The 23,287-nt window shown below is 42.5% G+C and overlaps 1 protein-coding gene across 3 annotated transcripts in view; it reads right to left on the minus strand.

The window, feature by feature from the left end:
• Ctnnd2 (catenin delta 2) overlaps nucleotides 1–23,287 on the minus strand; it is an 810,770-nt gene that overhangs the window by 71,009 nt on the left and 716,474 nt on the right. For 2 of the 3 annotated variants that reach the window (XM_021182850.3, XM_029469859.2), the window contains 2 exons: nucleotides 19,543–19,617; nucleotides 18,316–18,466 (listed from right to left, as the gene is read on the minus strand). In XM_021182850.3, coding sequence (XP_021038509.1) covers nucleotides 18,316–18,466; nucleotides 19,543–19,617 — 226 coding nt within the window. The remainder of the gene's footprint in view (nucleotides 1–18,315; nucleotides 18,467–19,542; nucleotides 19,618–23,287) is intronic. The other variant, XM_021182851.3, reaches the window with a different exon arrangement.

Here is a 23,287-nt window from a genome sequence, read left to right on the forward strand (position 1 = left end):
GCTAAGTGGTTTCAGACAAAGAAACATGTAGGTGGGCTGAAGCAGGGGCTAGAGTATACCCAGCCTACATCTGAGCTTGCTCTGGGTAAGGCAGAACCCCAGCAGATATTGCCCAGGCTATGTGATCATACAAGGTTGGCTCGTGTTTGGACATCTGTGTGTTGAGATGAGGGAAGGACAACCTGTAGTGCCAAGTTTGGTTTCAGTTGGCATCCAGCCTTTAGTAAAATGTCTGCTTCATGGTCAAAGCAGACATGATAGCGAGGGTTCTCAGACACACTCCTGAATACAGAGCTCTAACTGATCCTTGTGTATAACTGTAACACACTACGACTCTGGACCACAGAGGTGCAGTGCAGATGTTGTCTACCACTGATACTTAACTAAGTATATGCCTGAATTAAAATGAGATGTTTGAATAACAGTTTTTACTTCTGAGAATAAATACTTCACATTTCTGTACTAGTTAGCAATTCTTCTTTTGAATTGAGAATCAAAATAGATAATGGGGCATTGAATCACAGAACCTAGCCTGATGTCTTAAATACAGAAATCGCTCAGTTAATGTTCACCAACTGAATTAATATGATTACTAATAAAATATTAAAATGCAATATAGAGTAGATAAACTTAAGTGAACCCAAAAGACATTTAAATTTTATTCTTGTGTGTAACAATGACACAACTGTCATTCTAATTGGTTAAGTGTTTTAAACACACGAGTTTGTGGCATAATCTCAATGATACTTGCTCAAGTTTCCTCTCTCTAAGGTCTGAAAAACCTTTGTAAGCACTAAGTTAGGGCTCAAAAGATCTTATCCCCATAAGAGAGACAGGAGCAGTGTCCCTCTGAAAAGGAAGGCTGATCTGAGTCATATGCCAGCACCTGATGGTCAGCCTGGACTAGACATGAGTGACATCTTACACAGACAGATGCCCAGGGCCACTGAAGGAGATTCAGGAGCTCTCAGGTTGACCAGGGCATATACCAGAAACTTCTAGAAGTTTCTGAAGGCAAGCGATTACAAACTGAATGTTTTTTCTTTTACTAACTACAGCATGTTGATTCTTGTCTTGTGCTACATCATAGTGATGTCTATCTGTGATCTATAACTTTAGATACCTAAGACTCAAATCACAGAAATCACATCTTTGCCAACAGCATTCTTTCATCTAAGAGTGGCATCCTGGGGTGTTCTGACCAGGACTAAGTCTCAGGGAAACAGTAACAATGAAATGAGCAGAAACAGTTTGAAGGTGTACGTTAGGGTCTCTTGTGTAGATCATTAGTACTACAGAGTTGAGTCTTGGTTATAAAAAAACATGTAAAAGTTCTCTTGGAAATTAGAAGGCAGAGCCAACATGATTTGCTATTCTGTGTTCTCATTCCTATTCACATACATTTCTGAAAAATGACTTTGGATAAAATTATATTAAAAACTACTGTGGCATACAAAGACACACACATACATGTGTATATAGAGAGAGTCAACTAAAATTCAAATGAAGTAGTGGAACACTAAATTTATGAGAAAAGAGTATTATGGAACGCTGATTTCGCTCATGTATGTATGTATGCATGCATGTATGTATGATGCATATTCATACAACTATATAGAGGGTGTTGAGCCTTACCTAAAATCAGAACAGGAATTACACGGTTTCCTTTTCCTGAAAGATAAAGCGACCTTGACTACAAAATGCCTCTCACCATCCTCCATCAATTAGATTTATCCATCCCAGAGGCACCTGCTTCACCACAGGCTCTTCTCACGTGTAAATGTTTGTCGAAGTCTCCCACCAAGCTTTGCACTCAGCTGAGAAACAGGAGCTTATTCACAGCCAGTGCACTGGATGGAGGAGATAAGGCACTCCTCCTCCGCACTGTTAGAGCCACTAGTCAAGACACACTCCCATTTGTATCCATTATAATACATCCCATAGATAAATAACCTGACACTTTATATAGAGGCTCCAAAAGTAATTCCTGCCCCACAAAAAAACCGAGTAAGACAGAATGACTAGACCACGGGTCCTTTCTATACGTATCCATCAAGTCCACAAAAGTGAAAAGATGAAGGGTAACTGCTCACACATACATGCCGGATGGAATTTCACAGTAAAATATGCCCCTCCGGAATAATGAGCACAGGAAAGTAAGTAATAGCTGACAAGTGAGTGCAGGCATGTGTAGGAGAACCGGACTGCCTAGCCCTGTTGGTTGGCTGATTGGCTTTTCCAGGGATGGTAAAGAAGCTGGGTCTTGGGTATTGCATCCATGAGCTCATGATTAAATAAGGATGATGACTTCCAAGAACATTTCACAATCTAACCTACAGGTCATCTTGAAATTATGTCAACATATGTGGACTCATACGTTTCATGAGGACCAACATGACTGTCTTTTTAAGTTAATAGTGAGAAAGGAAACAGTTTTAAGAAACACATCTCTGGTGAATGAGCTACAGAATGCCTGTCTACCTGTGGCTGGGCAATTTATTTTTTCATTCAGTTTCATTTTTAATTATTTTATTATATGCACATGGGTGTTTTGTTTGTATGTATGCTCACACCATGTATATGCCTGGCACCATAGAACACCGAGGAGGTCATCAGATCCTCTGGAACTGGAGTCACAGATGATGGTGAGCAACCTAACCCAGCCATCTGCAAGAACAACCAGTGCTTTTAATCACTGACCCATGACTCCAGAGTGCTGGGCATTTTATGTTAAGATGAAGCTCCCTTGAGATTTGTTTCTGTACTTAGGGAACTAACATAGTTAAACTTTTTAAAACCTTACAAAGGACGCATAAGCACCAGTCTTGATCTACAAATCCATATTTTTCTGGTTCCTATTTATCCGCTTCCCTTTCATGTCTAATAGATATCTCAAACTTTCAGGTCGAAATTGAAGTTCTGCTTCTACTAACCCATTCTCTCTCCTGTTCTCTTCCCATCCAGAGCAGTTTGCTCTCTGTCCATCAGCCCATCTCCTTGGTTCCACCTTACAATTTCCTTTCCCAGGTGTTCTTCTCCTATAGCCCTGGACCAGGGCATGAGGTCTCCTTCCTGACTCTGCAGTCAAGCCTTCCAGACCCTGCTCCTTCCATACAGCCGGGAATCCAATCCACACCCAGGAAACACTCTGATGTCACCCTAGGCTGGGCTGGGTCTCCGTAGCTAGAGGAGCAATCCAGCTCCTTACCCTGGCATGGTGTACAGCGCCAGTGCCCAAACTTTCCTTGTTCAGTTGCCAGCTATAAGGCACACCCCTCTTCCTGCTGAATGCCACCACGGGCATGGTACCTGGTGCTCCCTGGCTTGCACAGATCTTGAAGGTGTTTCCACGATTAGCTCCTATCCAAGAGTCTTCTCGTGAGCGCTACACTGAATGTCCTTTCTCCTTTATACTCTGTGGCCTCTTATTGTATTTTAGCATATTTATACTAGAAAGTAAATACTGTTTGCTTGCTTGGAGGACTGGCTGAAACAGTAGACCAGTGAGCCAGAGTACTTCATGCTAAACGCTGACTGATGCACAGAAAGAATAAATGAATTCCATTTCTTGGAAGTCAGGAGTCAAGAAGAAAGTGACATGGCACTAAACTCACAACAGTTAACTGTTTTTATTACAGGACCATGACGATTACGTTAAACAGTCTCATTAGACTTTTATGGCCTAAGAACTGGACTGTGGTACTTGTATTCAGAAAGCCAGACTTCCCTTTATATCTAATTGGTCTCCAGAAAGTTTTAAATACTATCCTCCTCTTCCCAATAACGACTCTCTGTGTGTAGATAAGAAATGATGATCTAGCATAAAACCTATCCTGTAGACTTATTAACTTAAAATGCAGCTCTTAAATCTCACCCTGTGGTCTACACTCACGTGGTGGCTATATTTTCTCTACAGTGTGTTCCCTCTGAGGACTCAAGGCACTCAGAGAAATGGCTTTGGAAAATCAGGCCTCATGCCCCTGAGAGGCACAGTTTCTCAAAGTTGACCTTGGGCTGTGGAAACAAAGGGTCATAGCTACATTCTGCCAGGTCCGCTTGTTTTGGGACAAGACTTTGTAAATGGAGTCCGTGGACCCTGGGACCTCATGCAGTTTGTTTGGAGGGTCTGTGGGGTTTTAGAGAGCCCACGTCATAGTTTTAGTTTCCCTATGCACTGATAGCAGAAAGACTACTGACTAGAAACCACCTGGTGTGTTCTTCACGATTCTTCCTTCCTTTGACAAACCTGCTCTTTCTGTTCCAGGATGGTCCATATCTTGTGTGATGAAACTAAGGTAAATCGAAGAGGCCCAAATTTAGGCTGCAAGGAAAAGCATCTAAGGATGGATCGCTAATGTTTTCTAGCATAGAACTTTCCAGTCCTTTAACTTCAACAACATCAAAAGGAAAGTAAATCAAGTTGCCCATTAATAGGTAATTGAAAAGAGATTATGATGATAGAATGTAATGAGACTTTTGAAATGAAAAGCAAAGGAAGTTCAAAGAATGATGTGGTACTGCTACAGGGAAGGGCTTTGCCAACCTTAACGTTAGACATGAAGACTGCTTCTTAAATCTATGAATCAAAGCAAAACAATAATGAAAACAGAATGATAGTGAACTCTGTTCATTCAAGCAGGAAGAAGTGTTCGGTTTTGAATATATAAATTGATTGAGGAAAAACAGCCCATCTATTCAAGGAATGTGTTCCCAATACAATATTACTTTTATATTTAATTTTTAATTAAAATTTATGACATGCATATTGTTGTGATGAACCATACTCTGCTAATATCTACTGTGACAGGTAAGGTAATAGCAATTAAGACATTGATTGTTTAAGTCTGATACCATGAGAAATATCCAAACTGAAATTTTAATTTGATTTTTTTAATGGAAGGAATGATCAATAAGAGCCTTTGAAGCAAAAAAAAAAAAAAAAAAAAAAAAAAAAGAATCCCTCATGAGTTGGCAAAATTTAGAGAGGGGATCTGTGAAAGGGGCCAGTTTGCCAGGAATGAAAAGATGATGTGGAGAGCTAATAAGCTGAATCCCGTTAATGACTTGGTACATATTGTCAAGATGATAGCAGCACACATTAATGCACTGGCATGCAGACTGTATGTAGATGCATGTAGATGTAGTAGACAGCCAACAAACCCCATGGTATTTTGGCATTTTCTGTCACATAATGCTTTGTCTAGGCACTTTCTCCCCTCACCTTAGATCTTTTGCTTATACATTATGATTTCTGATTTTGTGGTTTTGTGTGTGTGTGTGTGTATGTGTGTGTGTGTAAGGTTTTGTGCTTTTCTTTAGTTCTTTTTTTTTTGGTGTGTTTTTATTATTCCTATTTGTTTTAATTTTATTTTCTTCCTATTTAGCTGCCTGTTTGTTTTCTAATGAGAGAAAGAAAGAAAAAGTCTGGATTTGAGTGGGTGGGGTGGTTGGGAGAATCTAGGAGGAGTTGACGGAGGGGAAACTATAAGAATATACTGAGGAAACTAGGAAAGGGGATAGCGCTTGAAATGTAAATGAAGAGAATAGCTAATAAAAAATTAAAAAAAGAAAAAAGTCTATTTTCAATATAAATAAATAAATAAATAAATAAATAAATAAATAAAGCAGTTTTATTTTTAAAGTACCACACAGGGGTAGGGAAAAGGCGGGGTATGCTCTCTCTTATTTCTTTCCTTCTTTCTTCTTTTTTTTTAATCATTTACAAACACGTTTTAAACATATTGTGATCACATCCTTCCCTTCCCCCAAGTTCTAGTTCTGACCCATCTCTCCTCTTCCCTAAGACATGATCTCATTCTGAGCCCCATGATGGTGCTGCTTCTTAGTTAATTGTTTGAGCCCCAGTCTTTGTGTGTTTAAAGTAAGGGACCCCATGTGTCTTTGGAGTTGGAGAGGAACTGACCAATGACTGAAATCTAGTCACTCAGATCCCAGAGGGACCGAGGAACAAATAGAGATTGTGCTGACTCTGGGAATTCGGGGCCAACAGAGCTGATCCTAAGCTGGGGCTGAGAGGTGAGCACTCAGGGGAAGGGAGAGGAGTTTTCAGGCGGGTGTCACCCTACTAGATAACTGCACGCCCTCCTTGGTCCTTTCCTTCCTCAATCTTCTGTGTCTGTGCCCCTTACAGCAAGGATTTATCTGTTCTACCACAAGTACAAGGCTTGTGAGCTGGGTTGGGTCTAGCCAGCTATGTCGGCTCCATGACTGAAAATTTAAAATACTCTTTGTCACACAGAAAGGAACGAAACAAAATATTCCCTCCTGTAAGTTCAGCAGGATGCTTAAGGACAAGTGATGGTTTTAGCAAATGCTTGGGTTTGGGTCCACTTCAGCCACACTCTTCCTAGGTGGATTCACTGTTAAGTCTGTGATATGTTCATTCAGTTCAAGCAAGCTGCTTAGCTGCCTTTGGGAGACCCCGGGGAGCTTGTAGCTCAGAGTAAGCAGCAGGTGTCGGCTGACACTGCCTGTCTCTTGTTCCTCCTCTGCTCTCCTGTCAGAACACAGCCCAGTAATGAAACTGTGAGGAGAAGTTTTCAGAACTTGTGAGATAACTTCAAGGAAATGAGGCAAAAGTCTTGTAATCTCCACCTCTCCCAAAAGTCGGTTGTTCTTGAAATGTGCTTTGGTGCTCCTCCTGCGTGTGCCGAACGGGAGCGGTGTACTTCATCTTACCCAACACCTTACCCATTAGTATTCAGTATAATGTTTCTGAGGGTGAGCTGTCGTCAGAACTACATGTAGCCCAAAGTCACGCGACCTTGCCCTTGTGACTATACAGCTTGGACTCAAGTGAACTTTGTTCATATGACTTTGCATAACCCTCAGAATATAAATTGTTTGATGTCCTGAATAAAGAGCGCGGTTGCGTGAGCCTTTAGTCCGCCTCATATTTAAGCTCCACTCTCCCAGGTTCACACGGCCAAAAACCAGCAATTACAGTCTCCAAAATCTCTCTCTGCTTCCCAGACTCCTAAACTCTCCACTCCATGCCTGCGTGAAGCCTATCAGAGTTGGAGTCCCTTCGGGAGCCATGCAGGAAAATGACAAAATGGCTAGCTCAGAAGTGCTGCCTTAAGCCAACAAAGCCAAAGCTCTCTCCCCTCTGTGTTCTCCCTCCTGTGCCGCACTGCTATGGATGAAATCCCTCCCCCCAACACTGGGGGGCAGAGATGTACTAAAGGGAGGCTCGCTGCACACTGCATTAATGGTGGACTAAAAGTAGGCTCTGTGTGCACAGTTTCTTACTCAGAGACAGTTACTGTTCACTCCAGAGAAGCAAGGCTTGCAGCATGGAATATTGATTCAGAGGAGGCCCCCTCTGCCTTGTAATTCAAATGTTTTTTTACCTAATTCTAGTCTTTGGCTTCATGGGAAAATAACTTCCTTAGTTTCTGCCATGAATATGATTAGGAACAATAGACTTCCTTCTTTATTAAAGCAACATTTGCCAGCATTTATCTCCTATCTTCCCTGTTTCCAATTTACTATCTCTTCTTCCCCAAGAACCAATTGCATTTTCTTCTTGTTTTTCTTTTTTCTTTTAGTGTGTGTATGTCTGTGTGTGTGTTGTATGTGTGTAAATGATCTGTCATAGAAGGTAGCACACACCTTGTAACTCTGGAATGTTCAGTGCCACCTAGAAATAACCAATCCAGGCAAAATAATTACTCCTTGACTTTGCCTAACATTTTGTCATTCTTTAGTAGACTAGCAACTGTCCCAAAGGGAAGGTTTGATCTTCAAGAGAACCAGTTAGCCTTGCCTAGAATCTGAGGAAGTCTCCACACTGAAGCCCAGAGATGTTCTTCACAGTAAGAAGAGTCATTACAGCCAAATTTGTGGTAATTGGGAGGGCCAAAGTTATGTTTTAGGTTTTAATTACTGTGCCTAAGCCATCTATAAATCAAAAATACCTCTAACTTGTAAGCCACTTGCCCAAGGACAGATTCTGCCTGTGATGCCAGAGTCTACCATTTATATAAAATAACAAGACCCTAAACAAGTTTGTTTGACTCAACTGCACTGTATGTACATGACCATAGGTGGGAGGTACTTAGGAAATATGTCAGAATATATACTTGTCCCCAACTGGGGTCTGGAATGTTGCCCCTGCCTACCAGCTTTGAGTACTTTGAAGATATCATTGTGATGGCGTTTGCTCCCTATTACTTTTTTATAGCTTATTCTTTGGCAAGTTCATACTTTTAATGATAAGTCATTCATGCATACAGCCGTTACCTTGAATGCATATATTTTATGCTGCCTACTATAAAGTTAACTGGTCATATTTACACTAATTTTGCCTATTTCTAAATTCCTTTCTAGGATTTAAAGATTTACCCCTTGGAGTGAAGGAAAAGGCAGGGAAAAATTATCTTCATTTCAATGCATTTTTCACTGGGAAAATGGCAGCAGGCAGAGAGAGAGAGAGAGAGAGAGAGAGAGAGAGAGAGAGAGAGAGAGAGAGAGAGAGAGAGAGAGAGCACCAGGGTTTGAATTAGAATGTGAAGAGTGAACTTGACTGGTAGCTGAGAGTTAAAACTATTGGGTTCCTAACATTTAAAAGTAATAAGGTCACTTTTTAAATGACCTGACTCACACAGGCACTGGGTACATTTGTCTGTGAACGTAATTAAAAATTTAATACCACTCCTTCCCATTCCATGGCTATAACTTTTATTTCTGACAAGCAAATTAAACTGCTCAAGTCTCAAGGTGAGGACCACTGGGACTTTTATCTTATAGTTCATCTTGAGCACAGGATACCTTCTAATGCTGGGACATGCAATACTACTCTTTCCTGCTTAAAATCAGCAATCCCACAGTGGCTTCTGTCCTCTTCATCCCATGTCATTCTGTCCCAAATCTTTATCAAATGATGGTAAGGGCAATACTCTCCGTGGTTCAGAGGATAGATGTACATTAGGAAGTTCCTTTGTATTCTGAATTGTACTCTTCAAAGTTAATAGTTCTACCTAATACTGATTTAAGGATGCTATACAAAATTGAATAAGTAATTTTATTACCAATAAGAGAAAGGCATTTCTATTACACAGTAAAAGATCATAGACTTCCTATGGTGTGAGAGATGAAAACCCTTCTGTACACCAGAAGTCTGTGAAAGAGTTTTCAGGAGAGCTTTAGACAGGCTCCTGGGAACTGCCCTAGCTGCTGCCTTACTGTGCCTGTTACTAATTGTCCCATTGGTTCCTTTATGGCAGCATGAAAATAATGATCTGTTTCTTCTTGACACACTGGACACACTAGGATCAGAATCGTAGAAGCTACGTAGAAGCTATTTCATATCGTTATAGTAAAGAGTGGAGTCTATCTCTAAGTAGAGTCTAGATGGAGACACATTATTGTCTCCTGCAAGAGTTCAGTTTAGCAGCAGGTCAGTCATCTGTCTCAGGACCATTTCTCTGGAAGGCAGGTACTTCTTAAGTTATGACTTAGGCAACTGCTTGGCAACATTTTACTCCTTTTGACTGGTTAATGACAAATGTACTCACCTGCTTGGTCATTCCTCAAGATCAAGCAGGGGAAATAAGAAACAGAAGCTCTGGTGGCCAAAAGAATACTCATCTTAAAAATTTTAAAGTCTTTGTACAACATTATTTCTGGCATTGGAGAGGAAAACTTAGCACAGTGGTTAAAAGCACTGACTATTCTTCTGATGGTCCTGAGTTCAAATCCCAGCAACCACATGGTGGCTCTCAACCATCTGTAACAAGATCTGATGCCCTCTTTTGGAGTGTCTGAAGACAGCTACAGCGTACTTACATATAAAAAAATAAATATATCTTTTAAGAAAAAAACAAGAGAGGAAAATGTTCTCTCCACATGATCCAGACTTCATGCATGTGACAGCCAGGATGGGGACAGGTGACAAGGGGAAAAGGTGACAGTTCATGCTTCATTTCCCACACAGCCTCTTCGCTAAGCATTTTGTTCAAATTGTTCCGCTAGGCATTAAACATGTGCCTAGTCAACACAAAACCCTGTCCCCTTTCTCTCTCTCTCTCCTCTTCTCTGAAGCCTTTAAGCCGAATTGGAAGCAACTATAAAAATTCTCATTTTTGCTTTTTACTTACGTGAAACATTTCCAAGGGATGAGCCATTAAATTCCTGCCTAATAAAATAATTTTTGACTCTTTGATTTATTTATAACTACCCTGCCAAGGCATTCTTATCTGCCAGACCCAGTCACCAACATTCTCCAAGGAGAGTCCAAACGTAATTAACAGAGAAGTCATGGTTTCACAGGAAAGAGAAGCAGCCTTTGGGAGACTGGGTCCTGGGGGTTAGGGTACAAGATCTGAAGATGAAAACGTTTGGCTGAAGCGCAGAGCTCTCCTTTTGCTAGGATCTGGCTTTTGAAACCAAATTACTAATGTGAGACAGCAGAGAATGTTCTCATAAATCTCCCTGTCGGGAAAAATCAGATTTCTTCTTCAAATACTAATTGAAATTACACGTGTTTTAATTAAAACAACATCTGCCCTAGGCTGAAGAGCATGTTTTGGGATGCAGAGAAGGTAGGTTTCTAAAATGTCCTCAGATCTACTTAATAAAGCGAAGTTTATACTTTCCCAGGATTAAAATGGTACATTGCCTCCCGAAGTGTCTGGAGTTTCCCAGAGGCCGGAGACGTTCCCTGGACTCAGAGATTAGTCAGGGTCAAGGGACAGATGACGAACGTGCTTATGGTGTGATGTGACGAATATTGCTTGTGAGGTCTGCTTCCCAGAATGGAGTTAATATGGCCCAGAAGCCTTTGCTACATCTGATCCCCTGCCACAGGTTGGGAAATAACCAATACATGCAGGCATACATGCATATATCTGTCTGAATTAGTGGACAGAACCTTTTAGAGCTCTCTGCTTTTTAGTTCTGCCAGGAGACACAGCACAACACCATATTCCCAACAGGAATTGCATGGTAACCAGGGTGTTTCTTAATTCTAAGCTTCCAAATTTACATAGAGTTTTCACAATGATTTCAAAGGAATCACTACTATGGAGGCCACGACAAAGGTGCCGGTATCTGTTTAGTCCTCAAAAACAGACATTTGTGACCTCAGGTTTAGGTAAGAACATATGTCACAGTTTAATTGAAAGTAAGGTATTGTGAGGTCTAGAATTCCCTAAGTGCAGATACTGGTCAAAAATTCACTTATGGGATGGATAACATTTACTAAGCCATGTTTCCCTCGGGTCAGCAGTAGCTCAATGGTGATTCCCCACCCTTTGTCTTCTGCACAGCAGCTCCTCCTGCAGGCCTCCAGAGAAAGTACACCATCTCATTGCATAAAGATCTGGTGTATGGAGAGACAAACTTGTAATCCTATGGACAATATTCCCACTTCTGTCATCTCCTCATTCATTTTGGTTAAATACGGAACATTTTCTGTCATTCTTTAAAGATCGCCAGCATACTCTATTAAGTTTTTAGAATGGCCAAAAATATTTTTAAAACCTAAATATTTACAATAAATTGGGACAAAGGAAGAAAGTTGGGACAGAGTAGTCGTCCATTCCCACTGATGAAAAAAGAGAGAGACTCAAAACTGAAAGACGCGCAGTGGGTTTGCAGCCTAGATCTCATTACTGTGTGGAGTACGAGCTGCATTTGCTTGCTACCCAGGGAGGCCTTGTGCTCCACATGGTAGGAAACAGCTCCTTGCTGGCTTCAAAAACAGCCAGCTGTGCCTCCTTTGCTGTTAGGACAGGCAGGGAGGCCAATGCCCAGAGAGAAGCCCCATTGGGTGGCAAAGGAAAAAGTTCAGCCAAAGCGAAGAACAAACAATATAGAAAGGTTGTGTTCTCGTGGCAATGCCAGGGGGTGGTAATGTCAGAGGGCAAAGGGGTCCTGGCTCATGAAGTGATGGGTACACTCTCCCCTTCAGTTCAGGGGGATGTGCCAGGGAATTAGAAAGATGCTGATAGCATTCTAGACTTGGCTTGCCTGCCAGAGATGTGGCCTGGAACCATCATCACTCAGGGGAGCCAAGTGAGACACTCTGTCACCACGCTTTGGAGATGCAGGTACCCTGCCAGCACAGACGTCACTGGCAAGGGACGATTCAGTCGTATGTGGAAAGTGTTATTTCCCACCAAATCCCAAATCTCATCTAAATGAGTCTGCTTACAGTCATGGATTTGACAGGATATCTGCAGTATCTCCTCAAGTTCCTGGACTGTGTAGGTAAAGGCTGGACCACACAATTCCCTCCACTCATTTGTCTCCTCACTTGGGATCCTGTAATGCCCCTCTAGATCTGCTCTTCATAATAAGTAACGTGCTATTCATCCATCCATCACTGATGGATGAATATACTCAGCAAATGTACTCTGAGCGCCTATTACAGGCACAGAAAAGCTCCAGGCATTATGGAATATCAAAATAAATACAACTCAGGGGTGCACCCTGACAGATGATCCAATCCCAAGCGGTCAGCTTTATGCACATACAAACACTAGCAACATTAACTGGACTCAGCAGGTGTATGCATATACAGCCATAGTAATTATAATTATTAAACACAAAAATTATTAAACATAAAATATGAAAACAATTAAAGAATTTATTTGCAATAATAATAATTAAAGGATTTAATTATTATTAACATTAACTGGACTCAGCGGGTATGTGTACGCACAGCAATAATAATAATTAAGGAATTTATGGCCAATAATTTGAGAGGGAGTAGGAAAAGGACATGGGAGGAGCTGGGGTGGTAGAGGAAAGGGTAGGTATTACAGAGAAAATAATCATGTATAAAATTCCGGAAATAAAATTTAAGTTTCAAAACAATGAATAATTAAACATAACTCTATCCCTAACTGATTACTCCCTGCTTCAGTGCACATGTGAAAAGTTATGAGTCAGGGAAGTAACTTTCATTAGGAAGGGATACCTGAGCTGGGCTTCAAGTAACATGAGAGGTCAGGAGGTGCAAGTCCACATGTGCCTTAGGGACTCTGTTCTGTTGAGTAGTGAAGGGTGAAGACTAGGGACTCCATTGGGAACTGTGCAGTTCTGGGACTGTCCAGTGCTGAAATAAGCTTCGAAATGGAACCATAAAGGGATGTGCTATGATACAGTCTTTTCACCGAAGCTAATCTCCCACCCCCCCTAAACCAACCTTCATCACATAGAGGGAAAATTAACATTTCTGAATGTTGCAAAGAATGTTATGTATAGGCATTAACTTTAGCTGCTGTGCCCATGTCATTAGGAAGAATTCAGGACCTAGGTATATAGCACACTCAACCTCAGTTTGCAGAGACATACGCATAGTCATGGAAACAGCCCAATGGGAAGACAAGAAGCACAGAGGCAGCTAGGCTCCAGACTGTGGTACTGCTTGCTTCTCCATAGATGTAATGGACTAGTGTGACCGTTGCTTAGTCAACCACTTCCTAATAATGGAGCCCTCTGAAGATGATCCTTCCCTCGAGTGCAAATGTGGCTGTCTGCCCACTCTCATGCCAATTAAGGGAATAGTCCAAGAGAGCTGAAATTTAAACTGAGACCTCAGAACCAATGGTGAAAAAAATCTGGATTCCTTCTGAAATTCTAAGGGCCCACCCTCATGCAACTACAACAGTTAAGGAGAAAATGAACAGACTTTTTGGCTGTTCATAAACATGGAATCCTTTTCTCTGGTTTGTGTTTCCTTTAATTTGTTTACTTAACATTTTTCTTAAATGTAACTCAGTTATCCACTCAGCAAATATTCATCAAGTCTCTGTTAGGGGTCACATACCATTGCAGACACACAGAATACATCAGAAAATAAGGCAAGGCATCCATCACTTATTAGCTCATTCCCCAGTAGAGGGGAAAGAAACAAGACCAGTAAGCAATGTTGCATACAGTGATCCTCATTGGTTTGCAGTTATGTCACAACAAGCCATTATAAGTTGACAGTATTGTAAGCTAATGCATTTACGACACCCAACTTACTGAACATCATAGCTTAGCAACATGGCACATGGCAGAACATGAGTTCTTTCCCCATGATTTCCTGCCTGATTTGAATTTGTCACTTAATGCCACTACCCAGTATTGGAAGAGAATATGGTATGACACACCATCAGCATGAGATAAAATAAAAATTCAAAATTCAAAGAAGTTTTTTTTTCTGCATGTGTATTATTGTCGTAGTATCTTAATTAAAAGGCTGCAAGTGGAAACATCTTAAATAGGGACCATTGCTTATTAAGAACCAGCCAAGGAAGGAGCTACTGTGGCTTGATGGATGGTGGTGCAGAGTCTCTTGGGAAATGAGCATCTGCTACGGGGAGGACACAGTGTGTGGACACCTCAGAAAGAGGATCCTTTAAGCTCATGATCCCAGGTGATGTCACTAAAACTTTCAGAGACAACTGACAGAAGACACAAGCTGGCCACACAAGTCTTTCTTTTTAGGTGTTCTTGGCTCAACGTTATCATTTCTTTCTCCTCAACATGTAAAGTGCTGTATAGCATTTTTCTACCCAAATAATCATTTTTGATACAGTATTTAGAGACAACTAGTTGACAAGAGTAAACTGTACTCTCTCTTGAACATAATCTAATATGTTGGTAAATTCTACTCTTTTCATTCACAAAAAGTTACTGTGTTCATCAACCCTGTCGGTTTGGAGCTTTCAAGCCTGTTTCTGAATGGCTGCTTCCATTTTCTAGCTGGTGACATCTGATAGCAATGGCTTAATGGACAATATGGAGCTTCAAGTCCTCCATGCTCAGAGGGACCCCAGGATAACAAGCATCAGAGAAAGAAGGGATGCCTATGAGCCAGAAGGCAAATCAATAGTTCACTATTTTGTTATATATTAATCCAACTAAAGAAATAAAACACACAACTGCACAATACGCAGCGCTTAGCATCCAGGCAGTAGACTGATTAGCTATTGATTTTTTTCTCCATATTATAGAGGAGTGATGAGGCTTTTATTGGAAGCCCCAGTGCTGGTCCTGTCTGGAATAACTATTTAAGGAAAGGAGAGGGAAAGTGTGTGTGCAGAGGGGTCTTTGACCTTTTGATCTAATAGCTTAGTTTAAATACATGAAGCACGCAGAATCTGCAAATATTAAAATTAAACCCAAACTAAGTACAAATACCAAAATTTCACATTTACTTTCTTCTTTGTAATAATCTGACAGGACTGCACCTAGGAGACACGGGGCCTGAAGTCTGGGTTTATTCTAAGCCAATCCATGGTTGAGAACCTGCACGTACATTGGTTCTGGGTGGAGGACCAGATGTGCATTGGGACATGGCAGGGAAAAGGCTTCTAATTTCTGGATTACCGAGTGTTTACTAAGCACATCATGCCCGAGTATTCAAATATACAGGAATAGAGTTTTGCCCATTTCTGCACTCAGACCTCAATTCTCCAAACTTGCCAGGTGGTACAGTATGCTGCACCTTGGATGAAGTGGTTGGTCCATCTGCCTGGACCGGAATCCATTAGATTCCAGATGCCATCCACTGATAACTGTCATCTGCAAGGCTGTTGGACTCCAGCCTGTAAACTGTCCAGAAGTCATGCAGGAAGCCCATGAGGAACTCTGCCATCCCTTGATTCCAATGCCACCATTGTGACAGTGATCTATGGGGGCTTGTGACATTTCCCTGCAGGTTCCTGAGGATTCTTCAGCTTTCAGGCATCAACCAGCCTTTGGCCTGTACCCCCTCACTTACAGAGAGAGGCACAGTAGGCCTCTCTGACCTAGGATCCCATGACTTCTGCTAGGCAAGCGAGGCCTCTTGAAGGCCCCAGACTTGTTCCCAGCTCCTATTTCAATACATCCTCTGCATAGGCTGCCCCTTCAGCTTGGATTCTCTTCCTTATAGATAGATGCATAGCCACCTTCTTTTAGGCCTTTCCTGAGATGTTACCTTATCAACAACTCCCAACTAAACCCCTCATTTAAAATCATACTCTTAAAGTGGCAAGGCTGTGTATGCAGGGGAACGAAAGTGAACTCTAATCTCAGCCAACATATAAAACTAAGCCCAAAATATACTACATAGTCAAGTGAAAATTTACATAACATTTTAAAGAAAACACACCGGGGAAAGCTGCACAGTTATGGTCTGAGCATTTATTCTTATAGATCCGACCCCAAAAGCTGAGCAAGAACACTCAAAACATACATGCAGGGATGCATCAAACTAAAGATGTTCTTCTAAAGGTGTGAATGACTGACAGCACCAGAAAGTCACCAGGGGGATTGAGATAAAATGTCTCAAAGCCTAAACCTGACAAGAGGTTAACACCAAAGCACACACAGAATGAAACCTAACAACAAGAAAACTGCTCAACTTAAAAATGAGCAAAGAATATGAATAGGCACGTCTCAAAAGGAGACATCGATGACCAAGAGATAATCTGAAAAAAAAAATACTCAACATTACTAACCATTATGGAAACGCAAATTAAACTACGATGCAGCATCACCTCACACTTGTCAGAACAGCTTTCATCATGATCATGATGGGTGTGGGGCAGAAGGCTCCTTCCCTCTGCGCTTTGATGGTGAGATTTTAAATTAGTACAGACATCAAGGAAAATGTTATGGAAGTTACATTTTAAAAGTGAAAATATGGGCCAGGCGTGGTGGCGCACGCCTTTAATCCCAGCGCTCGGGAGGCAGAGGCAGGCGGATTTCTGCGTTCGAGGCCAGCCTGGTCTTCAAAGTGAGTTCCAGGACAGCCAGGGCTATTACAGAGAAACCCTGTCTCGAAAAAACAAAAAACAAAAAACAAAAAACAAAAAAAAAAGTGAAAATATAATTAACATATGATCCAGCAATTCAGTTTCTGGGCACAGAGCCATGCCCTGTGTTCATCAGTGGATGAAGGTATAGAGAAAATGGGGCATGCAATAGATTGTTCTTCAGACTTCAACTGGAAGGAAATGACGACACTTTTGACATCACTGATGGAACCGGGGTCATCCATGACAAGGGAAGTATAAATGTTGAATATAAAGAATGAACTTTTAGAAGTAAAACCAAACTGTTGGTGACTGGAGGCTGCAGGCTGTGAGGGACAGGATGGCATTGGTTGTTTTTAATTACAGAATAACATTCAAATGGTTTAATATATATATATTAGTTCCAGCATGGTGGTTGAGGTCTATAATCTTAGCACTTGGATTGAATAGTTGATGCCAGCCTTGGCTGTTTAATCTACCCAAGGACTGCGTGAGCTATATATGGAGACCCTGACAATGTTAGTGAGGTACAGATCAAGTGAATGTAACTTGATTTGACTATTCTACATGGTGTGTGTCTTAATGCCACTTTATGTTCCAATTATAATTTATTAATGTATAATAGAACAAACCATGGCCATTCTAAAACTCAAAGACATAAGACACAAAAGCTCACCCATTACATGATTCTATGTATAGGCAATGTCCAGACCAGGGAGTCTACTCTCATTGAGCAGCTACGTGGCCAACATACTGGAGGATAAGGGTTTGCTCATTGGGCACAGCAAGAGTTTCTGGAATCAAAACCAGGCATTTTTTTCCAACATTGGAGAAGCACCCAGTGACACGGAATTGCACATTTTAAAAGTGTTAAACGCTGCAAGCTCCCCAATGACAGCTTCCATCATCACCACTTTCCCTGACAGAACAGTTCTAGCCAGCATGTGACTCATGTATTGGTTCGGTTATGGTACATGGACTTTTCCTGAGTGTCCCAAGGCTCCTTGTCTCCTTCACTCATTGGTATGAATCCCTGAACCTAGAACAGACCTGGAACTAATACGGAATGAAGAATCATTTGTAGAAGAGGCACAGGCATATATTATCTCTTTAATGCATCCTTGGATACTATTTCATATTTATTTAATTTTATATAAATAAATAATATAGGGGTAGATAACTAAACATATAAAGGAAAAGAATTGAGAGATGGGGAGAAGGGAAAGTACCCCATCAGACATCCTAATTTCACCACATAGGAAATAAACAAACAGCCCAGCTGAGCTTTGGCTTGTGGGGAGCACAGGATTAAATATGAATCACAGAGATCATTTTCCATTTGCAAGGATTAGAGACCACATTTCCTTTTCAAATTCTAAAGGGCCAACCTGTGCATTCCTCAAAGCTGGAAAATGCAGAGCTCCTAATAAACACAGTACTACACACACACACGCACACGCACACGCACACGCACACGCACACCCAGCTCCATAAAGAAATCCGGCCATATACACAACCTGAGCAAATGACCGGGACCCCAGGTTAGAAGACATACCAATGAGTTCCTTGTTTCTGACATCGAGGGCCATGTTCCGAAGTGCTGTGGCCACTGCACACACTACACGGTCATTGTCTATTCGGAGGAGCTCCACAAGAATGGGCAGGCCTTTCTCTTTCCGGACAGCAGCTCGGATATACACGGACCACTGGCAAAAGAGAGAAGGCAGAGGAGGTTAGAAACAGAGGTGAGAGGGCCCTACGAAGCCAGCAGCTCTGAGGGTTGTCAGACGACTGTTTGCAGGAGCCAAAACGGTTGAACTGCCATGACCTGCTGCAGAACAGGCTGAACATGTTAGACATGCATTGGAGGGTATTTGCCTCCCCTTCTGAGCATAAAGGTTCCTGGGTCACTTGGTGAATCACAATTCCTTTCTCTTGAGACAATGTTTTCAGCACTTGGGGGATGTGCATGTGTGATGTGGAGGATCGTCTGTAGGATGTGAAGGTTTGGGGTAGGCAGAGCTGACCACTGATATTGAGGAGAAGGGAAGGGAGTGAAGGAGGAAGGGAGAGGGAGAGGGGCCACCATAATGCAAAGGTTGGTGTGGGTGGAATGTGGGTATCCTTTGTAGAGATCTCCGAGGAGGTGGGCCACAGAGATCAAGTGTCATGCATGCAAAGGAACAGGCTCTTTGTTGCGTAATAGAGAAAAATAAGTAGAAAAGTAATATAGGAGTGAGAAGAGGAAAATACAACATTGGGAAGCAAGACTAGAAATAGTAACTATTTTTTTTTTGAAAAAAGAACATTAAGATAAAAATGTATTATTTCCAGGGCCATCATTCAATTTCATTCATTCATATATATATATATATATATATATATATATATATATATATATATTAAAGACACACTTTGTTTTAGTTTGGGGTTGGTGCCCTTATGGAACGGCTGAGGCTTTCTGTAGAATGAAGAGGTATCATCGGGCAGATAAAGCCCTCAGACTCGGAGTCACTTAAGCAAACCCAGGTAGCCCAGGCTTGGCAAATGTGCATGCACGATTCACATTGTTCCTCAGCGTTCCAGAGACAGCTCTGAGGAAAACCGATGCCAAGGGTTTGATTAGTTGCAATTTCATTTATGATCTGGAAAAAATACATTCAGGAAAGAGGATTCAGATTCTGAGGGAACCAGTCCTTCCCCGTCCATCCCTCCCTCACCAAGCCCACTCCAGCCCCTCCCCCATTCCCATAGGGGCAGGCACCCCAGAGCTGGCTCTCACCTGTGGCAGGCAGGGAGCCCCCTCTGGCAGTGAACGTAGGGCATACGCCATGCCTGCCACATCCTCAGCCCAGCCCTGCATGAAATATGAGATTAAAAAAACAAACAACTTCATCCCGTCCTACATTAGAAGTCACATTAACATTGTTCTTAACACTATCATCCAATACCACAGGCGTCTCTTCTATCCCCTTTGTGCCTGAGGAGTGGGCACGTAGATAAACTCACTGGGACATCTCTCAGCTCTTAGAGAACTACCCAACAGCTCCACAGTCAGAAACAAAGAAAACAATTGTTCAGGAGTCCAGTGACAGTGGAGAAACACCGAGGTTTGGAGGCCACTAAACTCTGATAGCGTTTCCCCGAGTGGAAGTGCTCCTCCTGGCACCAAGCATCCACGTCCACGCATGCGCCTGTCCCCCACAAAGAAACATGGCCTCCTCAAGACGCATTGCTTCCTCTGAGTGTCAAGCACCCAACTAAGAAAAGACGGAAAACCTAAGCTTATGCAGCCACTCATGGTTGGCCTTTTCTGTAAAACTAAGGAAAGAACCTGGACTCGGGAGAATAGGGTTCAAAGTTCTGGTCCACATGGTGAAATTAAAAGGTACTTATTAATAATAAATAAGATGGGTTATTTTTGAACTGAAGGACCATTGCAAAGAGTTCCTGGTGTCCTAAACACAGGCCTTAGAGATGGCTTCCTTCCCACTACCAAGTCTTCCAGGTCCTGTGCTCCTGGATTCTACAGTTGTGGTCTCTTTCAATTTCTCAAAGCACAGGGAGATCAGCATCATCACTGTATCATAATGGCATTTTAAATATAAAGTATTAAATAACCTCGCCATCGGAAATACCCTGTCCCTGAACCTGCTTCTCCTCGGGCTTGACACTCTTTCTCTTTGCTCTTACCTCACGTCTTACTGTTAAATTTCTGTGCTCAGACTTAACATTCTGGTTCATCCTTGGCCTCCATCCTCTCACACAGAGGCACATGGTCATATGTCCTAAAATGTCCCCACACAGCACAGCTATGATACGGTTGGAAGGTCCATCTCTACACTTCCCTCCCACGATGGATGGAGAGATGGTCTGCTGACAGAGTGGAGTATGAGGAGAGTCCCCTTAACTCTGTTGGGAGCTTGATGGGACACAAAACAAAACTGAATCAAAATGACCATGTGGGCTTCCAATATGTATGAGTTACAGACATGTGGTTTGTGATGTGAAATGGACAAGCAGGTAATGGGTCTGATTCACACTCAGGTGACATAAGGACAGAACATTTTGATTGTTTCTGGAACTTTTTACTTTTTTACTTTCTCTGCTGTGCGCATGTGTGTGTGTGTGTGTGTGTGTGTGTGTGTGTGTGTGTGTGTTGTCAGACAGGAAGTAGAGAGAGAAGAAGAGAGAGAGATATAGATAGATTTCTCATTATTACCACAGTTTATGGCCTGCCATCTGCAACATATTTAAAACTTGGTGCAAATTTGGATGAGTTTTTCTTGACTTTCCAAGATAAGAGTCTGTAATACTCTTAGGCCATCAGCCTAGCAAGTCCTGGGTATGGACTGGCAAGCCATGTGTGGCTCAGCAAGAAGTTAAAGGATCAGAAGGCATGATGTAGACAAAGATGCCTTGGAGCTGTGGATGCTTCACAGGTCTGAGCCGGAGAGAAGCATGAGGCACACAGTATTCCTGAGGGAAGTAAGCTGCTTCTCTTTAAGCACAGTGGTGGCTTGAAAGGTGTGTGAGTTGCCAAAAGCTTTAATGGGAAAGGCCATCCCAGGTGTCACTAACAGTAGAAAGTTCCAGGTTGGCATAAATAGACTGGACCCCCACGTTTTGTCAGCAGACTGATGGGAATACGCACTGAACAAATCAGCAGAGTGGAGGGACTGGTGACCAGGGGTGACAGGGATGCCACTGAGAAGACTGACCCATGAGCAAGACAAGCGGCTCAGTATTGTCAAAGGCAGAGAAGAAAGAGGCAAAGAAGAGAAGCAATATCAGGGAACAGGAGGAGGGAGAGGGAGAAGGGAGAGGGAGGAGGGAAGAAGATCATGAGGACCAGGCCAAAAAGCAGAACTAGATTCATACTCTCTCTGACATGCTAAATTTCCAAAGATGGCCCAGGACAGCAAGACTCCCTCAAAGCATCTTCACTTACATATAACAAAACACTTACTAGGAAATGTTTTGTTTACATGTCTGTGTGTTTGAACCCATTTAATCCTCAGCTCCGGGAAGCAGGTACCATCGTCAGCCCTTTTAACAGGCGATACAAGGCAGGTGCGGCACAATGTGGACTGGGAATAGTCAACCTGTCCTTGAACTCAGGAAGCACTGGGTCTAAGTCAATGTGCTTTATTTCTATTGTACTCTGTCCCGCAGAAGGACACTATCAATTATGGACATCTTCATCCTGTAGTTTATACAACTCCTTACAAATCAATCAAATAATGTCGGTTTTTATTTTTTTTTATTTTGGGTTGCCAATAATCCATTTAACTTCCTTCTAAAATCCTGAATTAATGGTAGTTAAGGACTATGAATTGGCCTACCCGGCCCTTTGATCTATTTTTGGGGACATCTGTCTTGATTGACTAGTGCTGACACATGTAACTAGAATATATTGGTTGTATCAGGAAAGGGCCACTTCTGTTTACATAGAATGAGACAACACTTCAGACGGTAAATGTTACTTTCTTCCCTTTCCTCCTGGGCATAGGTTTGAACCATTGTTTGGCTCCACAAGATGCTGTCAGAGTAGGACAGAAAAGAAAAAGCAAATGGTTTGTTTTTAAGACTAGCACACAGCCGGAGGACAGTGACCTGCCCTGCAGGGAGCGCCATCTTGGCTCTGGGACTCCGCCGAACTTAGTCTGTACAGGTCAGAGTGAGGACCACAGAGGCAGACAGCTTCTGGGACAGTCGGGAGCCACAGAGCCGCTGAGGCAGCACCCTTTTGGGGCCGCAGACGTCTTGCACCCTCCCAGCCGGAGGACAGTGACCTGCCCTGCAGGGAGCGCAATCTTGGCTCCGGGACTCCGCCGAACTTAGTCTGTACAGGTAAGACTGAGGACCACAGAGGCAGACAGCTTCTGGGACAGTCGGGAGCCACAGAGCTGCTGAGGCAGCACCCTTTTGGTGCCACAGACATCCGGCACCCTCCTAGCTGGAAGACAGTGGTCTGCCCTGCACAGGAGCCCTCTGCCTCAGGAGCAGGGAGCACATCTTGGATCCAGGACTCCACTGAACTTAGGAACTTAGTTTGCACAGCTGAGAGTGTGCACCACAGAAGCCTACAGCTTCTGTGACCTGCCAAAGCAACACAGCATCTGGGAAAGGTCCTGTTTTCCGCCTTCTTCTTCGGCCAGGAGGAGGTCCAAACGCCAGATATCTGTACACCTTCCCTTTAAGAGGAAAGCTTGTCAGCAGGGAGTGCTCTAACCACTGAAACTCAGAGGAGAGAGCCTGTCTCCCAGCTCTGCTGACAGAGGATACTCAGAATCACCAGAAGAACAACCCCTGAACAGAGACAACTATAACAACTCCAGAGATTACCAGATGGCGAGAGGTAAAGGTAAGAATCTTACTAACAGAAACCAAGACCACTCACCATCATCAGGACCCAGCACTCCCACTTCGCCCAGTCCAGGGCACCCCAACACACCTGAAAAACTAGACCTGGATTTAAAAGCATATCTCATGATGATGGTAGAGGACATCAAGAAGGACTTTAA

The sequence above is a fragment of the Mus caroli genome, unplaced genomic scaffold (genome assembly GCF_978045245.1).
Source record: "Mus caroli unplaced genomic scaffold, Mus_caroli_1 scaffold_16, whole genome shotgun sequence".
Classification (NCBI taxonomy): domain Eukaryota; kingdom Metazoa; phylum Chordata; class Mammalia; order Rodentia; family Muridae; genus Mus; species Mus caroli.